This window comes from Nipponia nippon, unplaced genomic scaffold, assembly GCF_047370975.1.
Source record: "Nipponia nippon isolate SJK-2023a ecotype South Korea unplaced genomic scaffold, ASM4737097v1 scaffold_44, whole genome shotgun sequence".
Classification (NCBI taxonomy): domain Eukaryota; kingdom Metazoa; phylum Chordata; class Aves; order Pelecaniformes; family Threskiornithidae; genus Nipponia; species Nipponia nippon.
The window spans coordinates 1,075,967-1,090,841 of NW_028262363.1; the positions used below are offsets into that span (position 1 = coordinate 1,075,967).

General features: G+C 53.9%; 1 protein-coding gene across 1 annotated transcript in view; it reads left to right on the forward strand.

Moving 5' to 3' along the window:
- Window positions 1-14,875, forward strand: part of LOC148052801 (E3 ubiquitin-protein ligase rnf213-alpha-like) — a 45,655-nt gene that overhangs the window by 15,690 nt on the left and 15,090 nt on the right. Inside the window, exons 24-38 of the mRNA XM_087778595.1 lie at window positions 71-288; window positions 1,016-1,153; window positions 1,453-1,632; window positions 4,085-5,558; window positions 5,710-5,903; window positions 6,044-6,199; window positions 6,869-10,426; window positions 10,731-10,864; window positions 10,986-11,081; window positions 11,819-11,934; window positions 12,147-12,275; window positions 12,746-12,810; window positions 13,265-13,409; window positions 13,847-13,988; window positions 14,442-14,615. Of these exons, the coding sequence (XP_087634721.1) occupies window positions 71-288; window positions 1,016-1,153; window positions 1,453-1,632; window positions 4,085-5,558; window positions 5,710-5,903; window positions 6,044-6,199; window positions 6,869-10,426; window positions 10,731-10,864; window positions 10,986-11,081; window positions 11,819-11,934; window positions 12,147-12,275; window positions 12,746-12,810; window positions 13,265-13,409; window positions 13,847-13,988; window positions 14,442-14,615 (6,919 nt within the window). The remainder of the gene's footprint in view (window positions 1-70; window positions 289-1,015; window positions 1,154-1,452; window positions 1,633-4,084; window positions 5,559-5,709; window positions 5,904-6,043; window positions 6,200-6,868; window positions 10,427-10,730; window positions 10,865-10,985; window positions 11,082-11,818; window positions 11,935-12,146; window positions 12,276-12,745; window positions 12,811-13,264; window positions 13,410-13,846; window positions 13,989-14,441; window positions 14,616-14,875) is intronic.

Sequence of the window (14,875 nt, forward strand, 5' to 3'; positions counted from 1 at the left end):
CTGAATCAGAGCAGAGAAATTCCTCAACTGTCTCTCTTCTTTTTCTTTTTTCTTCATTTTTTCCCCCCAGACAAGACGGAAATCCCTGTATTTGTGGAGCTGGCATCGATTTCCGCAGGTGAAAACGATACGGATATCGACAGAGTGAGTTCCTTCCGTGATGCCATGACTGCTTCTGCGCCCATCATATTAGACCTGAGTCCCACAGATGGATTCGACCGGTTCTCTGAAGCTCTGTCTTCCATCACTGGAGCCATCGCGAAAGACACTGAGCTTCCCAAGAAGCTGGTGAGTCTTCAAGTCCCACGTCCAAGAGTCGCTTGGACGCTTGCTGGGAGGCCACGTTGCTCACGTGTAGGGGTCTGATGCCATTTAAGATGGTTTCCCATCCTCGTGGGCCTGGCAGGACCTGGGCAAAGGCCGTGCTCTTTTTGGAGTGGAAGCCTGGTGGAACATCTCAAACGACCTTACAGATGCGTGTGGGCAACTGGAGGAGGCCCAGGAGGTGGGGGTGAATAGGAGGAAACGAGTTCTGGAGTCTACAAATTAGGATCACAGAATAGTTGAGGTTGGAAGGGACCTCTGGAGATCGTCTAGGCTAAATCCCCTGCTTAAAATGGGGTCAGGTGGGGCAGGTAGCTCACGGCCATGTCCGATTGGGTTTTGAGCATCTCCAAGGCTGGAAGACTCCAGAACCTCTTGCAGAACTGGATAGAAAAGCTTGTCTTCTGTTTAACAGGATCCCTTGTGGTTGTGCCCCAGGCTGTCACTGAGCCTTACGCTCTGCTCCCCACCAAAACCAGAGCAGAGAACAAGAGCTTCACCATGTGCTGACGCTCTGGGCTGTTAGGAAAGGCCCAGCTCCGGGGCTGCATCTCCTCAGAAGCCCTGGGAAACCCCATCCTCAGAAGAAATGGTCACAGAAACCCCACCTGCATCAGCTCTGGGGTGGGGGAGTGGTGCTCAGCGTCCTTCCAGCTGGTTACTGGGTTTCCCTTTGGTTCTGCTTTTGCAGAAAGATTCCTGTGACCACAGAGCGTGGATACAGCTGGTTCACGACTCCCACGGCTCGGTGAAGCGTTCTGCGATCTCTCAAGCCAGAAACATCAACAGGAATGGGATTTTTACCATCTCGGCACCTCCGAAATTCAAGGTAAAGGGTCTCCAAGACTGTTTCTTGTCCGGTTCTATTTTTTAATGTCATTGGGAGAAAAGATCTTTCTTGAAATCAACCTCCGATGAGCATGCCAGGTTGCCAATAGATCTCCAGTTGGGTTTGCAACTAGTACCACCAATTTTCTCTTCAACCTTGAGTATTTTCAGTGGAAAACAGGCTTTTCTTTCCTCCAGAGGAGGTGGTACGCGACACGTAGCATCCCGATGTGCAGCATTTCAACTCAAAGCTCCGTAAAAGGCCACGTGGTGATGTTGGTTGTCTTCTCTGCTATCCAGGCTACGCTTGAGGACTGCGTCTCGTTGCGGCTGCTGAATGACGGCGAGGAGAGCACATCTCCAGCAGACCAGAAGGCCAAGTCATACAGTTTGTCGCAGCTCACGGAGCTCCAGAACAAGCTTATGCTGATCGCCACCAAGGTTGAGCAGGGCAGAGAGGAGGCAAACCGTTTCTTGGAGGTAAGTCACAGCGCAGCCCGAAAAATGGCGGCCGTTGGGCTTGGGATTTTGCTGGAATTATTTTCGGGAGACTCATCCATGACTTGCAGTTCTGGCCTTTTGGGAGCAGAGGTGTTGCTGTAGGATGACGCCCACTTCCCAAGCTACAGGAGTGGGATTTGCTTGCCTAAGCCTTGCTCTTCACTTGTGGTGCCCACCAGCCCTCCCAAGACCTTTCATACTTCACCGTGGAGGGACACTGTTGTCCCTTGTCCTGTCACTACAAGCCTGGGTGAAAGGTCTCTCTCCATCTTTCTCATAAGCCCCCTTCATGCATAGAACGGGCGCACGAAGGTCTCCCCAGAGCCTCTCCAGCTGAACAACCCCAACTCTCTCAGCCTTTCTTCACAGCAGAGCCGGTCCAGCCCTCTGACCATCCTGGTGTACCTCTTCTGGACCCGCTCTAACAGCTCCATGTCTTTCTTAGAATCGTGGAATCGTTTAGGTTGGAAAAGACCTTGAAGATCATTGAGTCCAGCCATTAACCCAGTGCTGCCAGGTCCACCACTAAGCCATGGCCCCCAGCACCACATCTCCCCGGCTTTTAGATACCCCAGGGATGGGGACTCAGCCCCTGCCCTGGGCAGCCTGGGCCAGGGCCTGACAGCCCTTTGGGGAAGAAGTTTTTCCCAATACCCAACCCAAAGCTGCCCTGGTGCAGCTTGAGGCCGTTCCCTCTCGTCCCATCGCTTGTTCCTGGGGAGAAGAGACCGACCCCCCCGGCTCCAGCCTCCTTTCAGGCAGTTGCAGAGAGCGATGAGGGCTCCCCTCAGCCTCCTCTTCTCCAGGCTGAGCCCCCCCAGCTCCCCCAGCCGCTCCTCCCCAGCCTTGGGCTCCAGCCCCTGCCCCAGCCTCGCTGCCCTGCTCTGGCCACTCTCCAGCCCCTCCATGGCCTTCGTGGGGTGAGGGGCCCAGCGCCGAGCACAGCATTCGAGGGGCGGCCTCCCCAGTGCCCAGCACAGGGGGACGATCCCTGCCCTATTCCTGCTGGCCACACTGTTCCTGATACAAGCCCAGATGCCACTGGCCCTCTTGGCCACCTGGGCACGCTGCTGGCTCATATTCTTGTGCTGAAGTCCTCAGAGCTGGGTGCAGTGCTCCAGGTGGGGTCTTACCAGAGCGGAGCAGAGTCCAATGGACTTAAGTATATTCAGGTTCCCCAGGTGGCCCCGTATCTGATCTCCTACAATGGGAGGGACTCCAGCCTCTGCCGTGAGGTTCAGGGACTTGAGAGATGTGGGAAGAGCGATTACCATTGAAAACGGAGGCAAAAAATGGAATAGCTCAGTCTTCTCCATGTCAGAGCGCTCCTGTCTTATTTACCAGGGCCGTACATTTTCTTTCATCTTCTTTTTCTGGCCCACGTACCCGTAGAAGCCCTTCTTATTCTTCACGTCCCTTGCCAAACTCTACTAATTCCTGAAGCAACTGAAACCTTGCTCTCCTAAAATTCAGGGTCCCGACTCTACTCTTCGCCTGGCCCATATCCCTCGAGAGCATGAATCCCACCAGGGCATGATCTCTGCTGCTCAAAACTCCAGCCCCCTCCCCTGTTAAGTCCAGTTTAAAGCTCTCCTTAAGTCTGGACAGCTTCTTGGTGAAGACCTTCTTGCCCCAGTTGGTCAGGTGAATCCCATCATTCCCCAACAGACCCAGCTTCTCAAAGGTAGACCCAGCTTCTCAAGGGTAGATCTGTCTTCTCAAAGGTAGACCCGGCTTCTCAAAGATAGACCTGGCATCTCAAAGGCAGACCCAGCTTCTCAAGGGTAGACTGGACTTCTCAAGGGTAGACCGGGCTTCTCAAAGGTAGACCCAGCTTCTCAAGGCTAAATCTGTCTTCTCAAAGGTAGACCTGGCTTCTCAAGGGTACACCCAGCTTCTCAAAGGTAGACTGGACTTCTCAAGGGTAGACTGGATTTCTCAAGAGTAGACCCGGCTTCTCAAGGGTACACCCAGCTTCTCAAAGGTAGTCTTGGCTTCTCAAAGGTAGACCGGGCTTCTCAAGGGTAGACCGGGCTTCTCAAGGGTAGACCGGGCTTCTCAAGGGTAGACCGAGCTTCTCAAGGGTAGACCCAGCTTCTCAAGGCTAAATCTGTCTTCTCAAAGGTAGACCTGGCTTCTCAAGGGTAGATCCAGCTTCTCAAGGGTAGACCCCTCTTCTCAAAGGTAGATCCATGATCGTAGAAGCCCAAACCTTGAGCATGGCACCGGCCACGCAGCCAGATGCTCCAATCCCTTCGTCATCTTCCCTGGACTCTCTCCATCACGTCCATGTCTCGCTTGTACTGGGGAGCCCACAACTGAGCTCTACGGATCTCAGGAGGAAAGCGTGACCCGAGGGGTGTTTGGAAGCTGTTGAGAGCACGCTGCAGTACGTGAGCTGGTTCCCTGTTGTCTCTTTGGCTCGTTACAGATATTGGAAAGAGTCGAAACAGTTGGAAAGTTGTACCTGAAGCTTCTCAGCGTCGGCAACATCCTCTTCATCAACTGGAAGGCCGACATCTACTGCAACCCCCAGCAACGTGTGAAAGTCTACACGGAGTTTGGGATCGCTGGGATCCTTGTTCAGAGCACAAGACCCCTCCTGGAGGAGCTGGACAGCCTCTCTAAAGCGATGGAGCGTTGCTTGGCAGAGTGGAAGAAGTACCTGGAGACCCAAAGGCACACCTACCCTCATCTCAACCTGTTCACTGCACACCAGCTCTTCTACTTATGCAGCCAGCTGGCCAGAGTCCAGAAGGGCATCACAGAGCCGCAGGTGCTCATCATGCTTTCCGTCATCAAGCATGACATCAAAGAAGAAGATATCAAAAAAGCCCTGGGGGACGCGCTGATGACTCCTATGGACTCCGTGAATACGGCGGCGGCAGCAGACGAGGAATCGGTTACCTGGAACGACTACATCATTCGTTTTCCCCAGTTCATCAAAAGCTTGGCCGAATCGGGCTACGATGAGTCGGTGGCAAAGGCCGCCTTGCAGAGCTGCCTGTCCAGCTCACCCATCACGGAGCAGATGCTCATGGATTTCGCCTTCGAGCAGGGCGACGACAAGGAGTTGGTTGAAGAGCTCAGCAAGTTGTACGAGGAGACGAGAGAAAGCTTCCTGCAGAAGAGACGGAAATTTAAAACCACGAACAGAGATGTTGACCAGGTTTCCTTCAGCACCCTGGCGCACGATGAGTTGGCCGCCTCCTTCGAGAGTCTGCCGTCTATTTACGACAAGGTGAATCTGCTCTGGGATGCCTACTGTAAGAAATTCGCTGGCCTGGTGTCCGATAAATACATAGGCTTGGATGTTTTTGGGGAAACGCTGAAGCACTTGGCCGCTCTAGAAAGCACGCGCGTTGAGAGAAGTTTACCCGTAGGTTTTGAAGCGGGGAAACCTCTTCTGGTCATGTGTAAGGAAGAGGAAATGTTACCCAACGTGTTATTCGTCTACCGGCACACTGAGACGGCACCTCTCCCGTCGTACGACGAGGTCCTGGTGTGTACGCCCGACACGGAGGAGGAGGAGGTGGAGCTGCTTGTCAGGAGAGCTCTTTCCCCAGCTTCCCAAGACCAGAAGATCTATTGTTTGCTGGGTGCTGATAAATTAGTTTATAAAGTTTCCAAACAACTCGAGTCCCACTTCTTCCGCCTGGTGCAATCTTCCAGCACCCCCAACTACAGATTCATCATCTTCTGCAATGCCAAAGCTCACAACTCCTATGTTATCACGGCCTTTGATGCCTACAAGGTGACGTTCCCCTGCTACTCCAAGACAGAAATCCAGACCTACCTGAAGATGCATCTCCAAGTGCCGAGCGGGACAGCCCCCGTCGCTCAAGCCTTCAAAGAGCCCCATCAGCAGAACGTGAAGTTCGTCTTTTCGGAGCGAGCGGGAATGGGTAAGTGTTTTGGGGAGTCGTATTCTGAGCTGTACCTCAAACCAAGGAGGCAAGGTGGCACACCGGGCTTTTGGGGAGAGATTTCCTTGGTTTGGGTCGCATGCAGGTGTGGAAGAGTAGGTGATTGATGCCCATCTCATCTGCTCCTTAGGGAAGTCTCTCTTTGTGGACACCACCGTCAGAAAGGTCCGTGCCCAGCTGGGTGGCACGCTACCCCTTCACAAAACCATTAGGCTGATGGAGTCGGACATCGATTTCCAGTTCTTTGTGGAGGAGCTCCTCTCCATCAAGGAATCCTCGACCGAAATTCAGCCCTGCATCTTCCACATCGATGTGTCTCCAGTGGTGAGTGCTTCAAGTGGACAAGAAGAGGTGGTGAAACACAGAAGACCCAGGGAGGGAGAGAAGGAGGTGGAAACTCAAACCCAGCCCAAGCAGAGCAGCGATTTTAATTTGGTTAATTTGGGTTTTTTTTGCCCTGCCAGGTATCGAAGGGTCTCTACCGGCTGCTGATTGACCTGTGCATCCTGCGGCACATCCAGAGTCCCGACGGCTTGGTCTGGAAGTGCCAACCCTCTCATCTTTACTTGATTGAATACCTGGCAAAAGGGAGAGGCGTTAGCAGTACGAAGAAGCGAGAGGTATTTTGGGGGTCTGCGCTTGGGTGGAGGAACCGTTAAGGCTGAGCGTAGTCAATCTGCTAAGCTCTGATCTCCGCCGGAGCGATGCACAATTTAGGGTCTGCCTCTCCCGTGGGTCAACATCTCACCTACATAGAAGCAACCAGGCCAAACGTGTCTCTCCTCAAAGTGAAACACCAGGCCCTGCACTGAGTTTTGGTGGAAAAGGGGAGTTTTTTTCATCCCAGTTTTGCTGTAACTGGAACCTCACGCATGTTTTTAAAGCCAATTTGCAGCTCAGCCCTGCTTTAGAGTTCCTGAAGGCGTGAAATGCACCCCAGATTCACCAGCGGTTGATCATCCATCTGTGGTTCCTCACCACACCTTGAATATTGGCTGAGTTCAGGTCCCTCCATCTCCAAAAGGATTTGGTGGAACAGGAGAAAGCGTAGGAGAAGGTAACAAGATCACCCAACCCAAGACAGGACGCCGGGCAAGACAGACTTTAATGGTTATAGGGATTTCAATCCACAGGAAGGCTTGGAGACATCTTGGCGTTTCTCCCTTTTTTCCCAGCTTGCTGAACCATTTGTGACCAGGGGGAAATAAAAAAAGGGGGGTTGGTGATGTAGGGAAATGCGGGAGGTTGGAGAATGCTCCTCACGGTGATTTGTGTCCTCTCGCTTTTAGATGTCCATTGAAATGGAAGAAGAATTTCTGGATCTTTTTCCTACCGTGGAGTGCGTATCGCCGCTGCGGGTGCTCGACTTGCTGGAAGATCCCAGCTCTGTCCCTCCTGCGGAACTGAGGGAGGAATGGTTTGACCGGGACAAGCTAAAAAGTGAAGTTTTCCAAAGGTCCTACCAATACCTCAGCAGATATGAACGGAAGGAAAACCTTGACGGTTTCACTTTTGTCCCTAGCAAGATCGAAGGGACAGAGAGAGAATGCCTGGCGTGCTTGATGGAGTTCTGCGGGAGAAGCAACCCCTCCTGGACCGAGCTCAGCAACTTCACGCACTTCTTGAACTTCCAGCTACAAAAGTGCGAGAAATCGGTCTTCTGCAGTGAGGTGGTTGGAGATCAGTTCCGCGGCTTCAAAACATTCGTCATCAAGTTCATGATCGCCATGTCCAAGGACTTTGCCATGCCTTCCCTCAACATGTCCGATGAAAGCGTGCCGAGCGAGGAGTCGAAGGAGATGGACAGTGTTTTGAGAGAGTACCAGCTCAGACGCAAGTGGGAGCAGGAGTCTCACCCCTATATTGTCTTCCATGCTGAGGATGGTTCCATGGAGTTCTTGGGTTTCCACATCAACCAGAACTTGGACGCGATCGATGCTTATTCCCAGGCTGTTTTGGAGAAGGCGGTTATGAGCAGGAATTTATACAGGACCTTGCTGCTCCAAGATGTTCCTTTCAATAAGAAATTTGAAACCTTATCCAGAACCGAGCAGTTGGAGGCCCTCTGCAGAGTCTTCGGTGTGGAATGCCAAGATCCAGATGCTTCGTACCAGCTGACTCTGGACAACACCATAAAGATGTTGGCTATTCACCTGCGGTTCCAGTGCGGGATCCCTGTGATCGTCATGGGTGAAACCGGTTGCGGGAAGACGAAGCTGGTGCAGTTCATGTGCAGCCTGCAAAGGGCAGGCAGGGAATGTCAGAATATGATGGTGGTGCGTGTTCACGGCGGCACCACCTCCAAGACCATCCAGGAGAAGGTAAGGCAGGCTGTAGAGCTGGCACGCGCCAACGAAGAAGAGCACGACATAGACACGGTGCTCTTCTTCGACGAAGCCAACACCTCAGAGGCCATCTTTGCGATCAAAGAAGTGCTGTGTGACCACAGCGTCAACGGACAGCGGATTTCCACCAACCGCTTAAAAGTGGTGGCCGCTTGCAACCCTTACAAAAGGCACACCAAGGACACCATCGAGAAACTGGAGAAAGCTGGCCTGGGCTACCGCGTCCGGAGCGAAGACACCCCGGAGAAGCTGGGTTACATTCCTTTGCGGCAGTTGGTGTACCGGGTGCAGCCCCTTCCTCCCAGTTTATTGCCTCTGGTCTGGGATTTTGGGGAGCTGAATGAGAAGACGCAAAGCCTGTACATCAAGGAGATCGTGAAGTCCACTGTGGGGAGCAAGATCCCCGCGGGAAACCTGGATGTCTTCACCAACGTCATTTCAGCCTCCCAGAAGTTCCTGAGAGAGAGGAAGGACGAATGCAGAGTCGCCAGCCTCCGGGATATAGACCGCTGCATGAAAATAGTGCTCTGGTTTTACAACTTGAGAGACCTGCTTTTCCGCAAGGTTGATGAGAAGAGGAAGCGTCAGGAGGAAGAGGAACCGACCTTAAACGATGAGCAAAGGGCTTTGGTCCTCTCGGTAGGGGTCTGCTATTACCTGTCTCTGGAGAGCCGCCACGAGTACCTGGAGGAGGTTGCAAGATGCTTCTCGGTCCCTGCGTCCTGGCTACAGCAAGAGATTGAGTTGTGCCAAGAGGTGGTCCTTGATAACCTCTCCATTGGTAAGGCGATAGCCTGCAACAACGCTCTGATGGAGAACATCTTCATGATGGTTGTCTGCATGGACCTCCGGGTGCCGCTCTTTCTGGTTGGGAAGCCGGGAAGTTCTAAATCCCTATCCAAAACCATCGCTGTGAATGCCATGAAAGGCGCGTTGTCCGAAAGGCCGTTGTTCAAAAAATTCAAAGAGGTCCAGCTGGTCTCCTTCCAGTGCAGCCCCCATTCAAAACCAGAAGGCATCATCTCCACTTTCCGACAATGCGCCCAGTTCCAGAAGGGCAAGAACCTGAACGAGTTTGCATCCGTGGTCCTGCTGGATGAGATCGGTCTCGCAGAAGACTCGCCCGATATGCCGTTGAAGACGCTGCATCCTCTTCTGGAGGATGGATGCGTTGACGACGAGAATCCGGAGGCTTACAAGAAAGTTGGCTTTGTGGGCATCTCCAACTGGGCCTTGGACCCTGCCAAAATGAACAGGGGCCTCCTCATCCTTCGGACTGAACCTAGCAAGGAAGATCTGGTGAAGACCGCCGAAGGCATCTGTGCCGGCCAACCTCACGCTGAAAGAATCAAGCATTTGTTCCCCGTTCTGGCAAACTTCTACTGCAACGTGCTGAAAACACAGAAAACGGAGTTCTTTGGGCTTCGCGACTTCTACAGCTTGATCAAAATGATTGTGTCCTACACGCAGGACACGAAGCACTGTTCTCAAGAGGAGCTCCTCGTAAAGGCCATTCAGAGAAACTTTGGAGGCTCCAGAGACATCTGTCCTCTGGAAATCTTCCGTAACTGCACCAGCGAGGTGCGTCTTCCCTATGACATGGCAACCAGCTGCATCCGTCTGCTGGAGGAAAACATGGGCAAACAGCAAGCGGGATTCATATCTCGTTACCTCCTGCTGCTGACGACCAACAACGCCGCCTTTCAGATCATCCAGATGCTGCGGCTTATAGACACCGGCAACTGTGACATCATCTTTGGCTCCGGTTTCCCACGGGACCAGGATTATTCCCAGGTGTGCCGCTCTGTGAACAGGGTGAAAATTTGCATGGAGATAGGCAGGCCCGTGGTCCTCCTCAACATACAGAACCTTTACGAGAGCCTTTACGATACCCTCAATCAGTGCTTTGTCACCCTGGGGGACAATTATTACGTCGACCTGGGCCTTGGCACTCATAGGGTGAAGAGCCGCGTGAAGGAGGAATTCCGGCTGATTGTTATAGAGGAGAAGAAAGTGGTCTACACGCAGTTCCCCACCCCGCTGCTGAGCCGTCTGGAGAAGCATTGCTTGGACATGAACACCATCCTCAGCTGGCAACAGAAAGACCTGAAGCGGGACCTGGAGAGATGGGCCAGTCGGTTCGTCCACATGGAGAACCCCGATTTGTGCAGGGACTGGTCCCACGAGCTGGGTCCCAAGGAACACGATGTCTTCATCGGCTTCAGTGACGACACCTCCGCCGCCATCGTGCTGGAGAGCTCCCAGCACATCCACTGCGGAGGCCACGATCCCTACGGAGAACAGGTCCTCTCCGCTGCCACGAGCAAACTGGTGGAGTGCGCCACTCCTGACTCCATCCTACGCCTGAAATACTCCACTCTGGAGGACGCTGAGCAGATCCAGGACCTGTATTTCATCGAGCAGAAGCACAACAGCCTGACCAGCCTCTTGCGTGAGACGATGAACCAGCAGAAGGGGAGCACCACCGGGCTGTGCCTGCAGGTACTTGTGCTTGGCTCTAGAGCACCCAAGGGTGCTGTTTGTTTCCCAAGCGAGCACGGTGGCTCCGTGATCTCGCCAGGACAACGATGGGCTTATGTCCACCCTCTTTGCCTCCGTGGTCATCTGCAGGCAGGGTAGACTGCCCTTCCTCGGGAGGCAGGTGGGATCTGCTCAGCTCTGGCTCAGGCTGAGATACTCAAGGCACCTTCCAGTTGCCTGTAGATAGCACCAACGGAGATGCCCTGGAGGATCCCACCTCTTTGAGGCAGCAGGACAACCCGTTCCGATTTCCCTTTTCCCGCAGGTTTCCACCCATGCCAGGCTGCTAAACCAGAAGGATTTGGAAGCGCTGAGGAAGGCGCTCAATCTCCCGGACACAATCCACTGCCTCTTCCTAAGCCAGTTTGACACCGAGCACGCTTTCCGCCAGGACCTCAGGTGGGCTCTGATATTTCTTTCCTTTAACCTCGCAGGGGATTTCCACTTCTCACCGTGCTTCGCGGTGGGCTGGGGTGAGACCTTTCTAGGAGAAAGCGTTCAAGAGGCGGTTTCCTTGTAGGAATTTCTTCAGAGAGCCGCAAGAAGTGAGACTGCTCCTCGTTCAGTTTCATTTCGATGAGCCACAGAGCAGCAAAAGACTCCTGGCCTGTGCCAAGTAAGCAGCCTTCCTTCGTCCCTTCTCCTTCCTCCTCCGCCATCCGTCCTTCGTTGTCGTCCGTCCTTCGTTGTCGTCCGTCCTTCGTTGTCGTCCGTCCTTCGTTGTCGTCCGTCCTTTGTTGTCGTCCGTCCTTTGTTGTCCTTCGTCCTTCGTTGTCATCCATCCTTCGTTGTCCTTCGTCCTTTGTCGTCCTTCATTGTCTTCCTCCGTCCTCCTCCCTCCTCTTCCTCCCTCCTCCTCCTCTTCCCTCCTCCTCTCTCCTCCCCCCTCCTCTTCCCTCCTCCCCCTCCTCCTTCCTCCTCCTCCTCCCTCCTCCTCCCTCCTCCTCCCTCCTCCTCCCTCCTCCTCCCTCCTGTCTTCCCCCCTTCCTCCCCACTTCTTGCCCCTTTCTTCCCCCTTTCTTTCTTCCTTCTTCCCGGCACAACATACTTCTCAGACACCTGTGCTGCCTTTCGGCCTTTTCTCCCCGCTTAAGACTCGAACCGGGCTGTGCCCTGGGCTCTGTTGTCTCGTTTGCCCCTGGGGCTGTAGCAGGTTGTACCAACAACGGCCAGAAAGTCTGTCTCCTTGGGGTGCCATCCACCCAAGAAAGCAGATTCCGATGGCTGCGCCCTTTGGCGGGGAGATTAACCCCTGGAAGGGCTCGCGGAGGGAGGGGATGCAGTCGTTGCTTGGAGAGGTCGGTCAAACGAGTCTGGAAGCAACCAGCTCTGACCTTCTGGTGGTGCTTCCAGGTACTGCCTCACAGACGAGCGGAGGAGGTCGGCCAGCCCCCATCTGCTGCACGTCGTGCTGATCACTAAAGTCCCGCGGGTCCTGGGAGGGTGCAGCTACCTGGCTTTTGACAGCGGTAAGGTTATGCTCGCTACTTTGGGTCGGGAAAAGAGTGGGAGGGGAAGATGAAGACGTGCAGAGAAGACGTGAAGTGGTGGATCTTCCATCTCTCGCTGTCTTCCTGCCCTGGCTGGCTGGTAAATCCGAGCAGCCAAGCCCACTGGTTTTCCAAACGGCCGACGCACCAGAAGAGAGCAGAGGGACTGAGCCATCTTCTTGCCTCTCCAGGCCAGTGGAAGTCCATCCACTTGGATGACCTGATGCCCCCAGAGAACTTTAAGGCCAATCTCGGCCAGCTCTCCAAAATGACCATTGCCGAGATTTTCACGAGCAGCTCCCTGCAGCATCTCCCAACAGGTGAGAAGTCTCCCACCATAAACTCACCGCCTCCCCACCGCTGTCCCTTCCAGAAACCCCCTGCCCCATCCTCCGGTGTCCCACCTGTGGATAAGAACGCACCTGCATCGAGCAGGTCCCGAGCTGTGGGTCCCAGGAGCGCTTGCTGCTTCCGAGACCTTCATAGCGACGCAGCCTTTGCCTCCTGATGGGCACACGGGGCAGAAATGGTTTGATCCATCCCTGCAAGCCAACTCTGGGTGGCTCCTTGAATCCACGTTCTTCCTCAGAGGTGTCCAGCCAGTTGCTCCCCAAGCCTGAGGGTCTCCTGTCATCAAGAAGCTGATACCGAGCAGCTGGGGGGCTTCCACCCCAGTGCTGCTTTATTTCTCCCTCTTGAGTGTCAGGGCACTCCCGCCACCTCCTGGGGATGGAAGTGCCTCTCGCTGGGGCTTTTTACAGCTGAGTCGTGGGGTTGATTGTGATTTCAGTTTCTCCAGAGGATTCTGCTGCCCTGGGAAGCCTCGCCGAGTCTGGTCTTTACCCAGAAGAAAATGTATGATTTTTTCTTTTTTTCTCCTCATTTTCCTTGCTTGTCATTGTACGAGAAATGCCTTGGGTATCACCAGGCTTTCGGGGTCTGCTTTTGAAGGTCCTTGCTTGGGCTGGTACCTTGTCACAGGGAAGAATAGCTGCAGGTCTTCCTGGGTCACATGGTGAGGGTGAAGTGGGGTGGTGGTCTCCCAGCCCACCTGCGAGCGACTGGGACAAGACCAGGAGCCTTTTGTCACCGTCACCAAAGCAGTGTCCCTTACCAGGGACATCGGCAGCCCTCCACGCCCCGGGGACTGACTGAACCAGGGTTTGTTGGGACGCTGAGATGGGTACAGACCTCAGCGCCCACTGCGCTGAGTTCTGGAGAAGATGAATCGACGTCCCAGGACAAGCGTCCCCAGGCAAATGAGAGCAAAGAAGCGTCGCGCAACCAACTGACCCCCAGTCTTTTCCAGCCGCAGGTCCTCAACGTGGACGCGATGATCAAAGGGAGCATCCAGAAGGCTGTGATCCAGCTGGAGGACAAGAAGGACAACAGCCAGCGTCCAACGGAGAGGATCAAGATCCTGCACAACTTGCTTTTCCACACTCAGAGCAGCGGTACGTGCGAGTAGAGAGCACTAGAAGTGGCTCCTTCTTGCGCGTTGCAAGCTGGATGGCAAGAAGGAGACAACGGAGAGGTTAAGAACCGGTTCTGGTGCCCCTCAAAGCCAAGGCGGGTGGGGAAGTACCCAAGGGACAGAGGAGGAGGTTTGCGTGGGGCCTCCTTCACCTCCGTGCGCAGCCCCTCGTGTTCACGATCAGAACCTCTGATCTAAACCACAAAGCTTTGCTGCAGACCTTGGTAGGTGATCCCCGACAGAAGCCACTTGCCAACGGAAGTTGATTTCTGCGTAGGGCTAATTAAAAAAAAATGAGGTGGTATGATTTTTGAGTGGAAGACGGTGGCAACCAAAATCCCTTGCAGGTTTTTGACGGAGTCTCCCACTTGGAGACGAGCACCAGGAGGGTTTTAACCAGCGCTGTTTTGTGCTTAGTTTCCAGCCCCTTTATGACCATCCTGAAGAAGAGAATTTGTTGCCTCCTACAAGAACGAGAGAAGCCCATCCAAGAGCCAAGGGGATGGATTTTCCGCAGGGCGCTCTCTACCGATTTCATCCTGGAAGACACATCGTTCAGGTAGCACTGGCTGCGGGCCGCCTGCCTAACGTCGAGCAATCCTGTTCCTAAAACCGCTCTGCGTGAAGTATGAGGCACCTTGCTTAAAGACCAAGACGTGACAGCCCAGAAATGTCTAAATACGCGTCTTTTATCAGCCTAGAACAAGGCAGGGGCTTGCTGAAAGGTCATAGTCAGTCTCAAAAGCAAAAAATAAATTACGAGCACCGTTGATTTTGAGGAAGCTTCTTTCGGAAGGGCTTTTCTGGAAGCAAACAGCATCGGTTGACGGTGAGATCGACAAGGACGCTTAGTGTCAAGCCTGGCTGGCCACATTTGGCATCTGCAGAAGCGGTTGGGTTGCTTTGGTTGACTTGTGGGTCTTCAAGACCGACGCCGTCCCCTGGGCAGAGGAGGGTTTCTTGGTGGGAAGCAGGGACGCAATGTAACGAGCCGTGTCATCTCCTTTTTCAGGCAAGCGCTCTGGAAGCACCTGGAAGACCTTGTGGCGAACATCTTTGCCCAAATTCTCGCCGTGGTGGATGCCAACAACAACCTGGATCACATCTCCCCAGGCTCTCCGCTCGCAGAACTGTGGCTCCAGATGTTCCAAGAAGAAACATTCCTAAAAATTAAATACACCATGAAGTAAGAGGCGGGGGGTAAATGCACAGCGAGGGGGTTTTCCTTAGGAGAGTAAAAGCCGGTGTTTGTAGTGGCACCGTAGCTCATGCTCGAGGTGCCGATGTTTATAACCGAAGCCATGGAAGGCCTTGGGTGTCACGCCACTGGCACCAAAACTTGCCCGTTGTTTTAAGCTGTCAGCAAAATTGGCTCCTTCCCCGCTCTTGCCCAGTTTTCCCTGTTCCTGACTTTCCTACCAAATTTCTCCCCAGGTTTCTGAACTC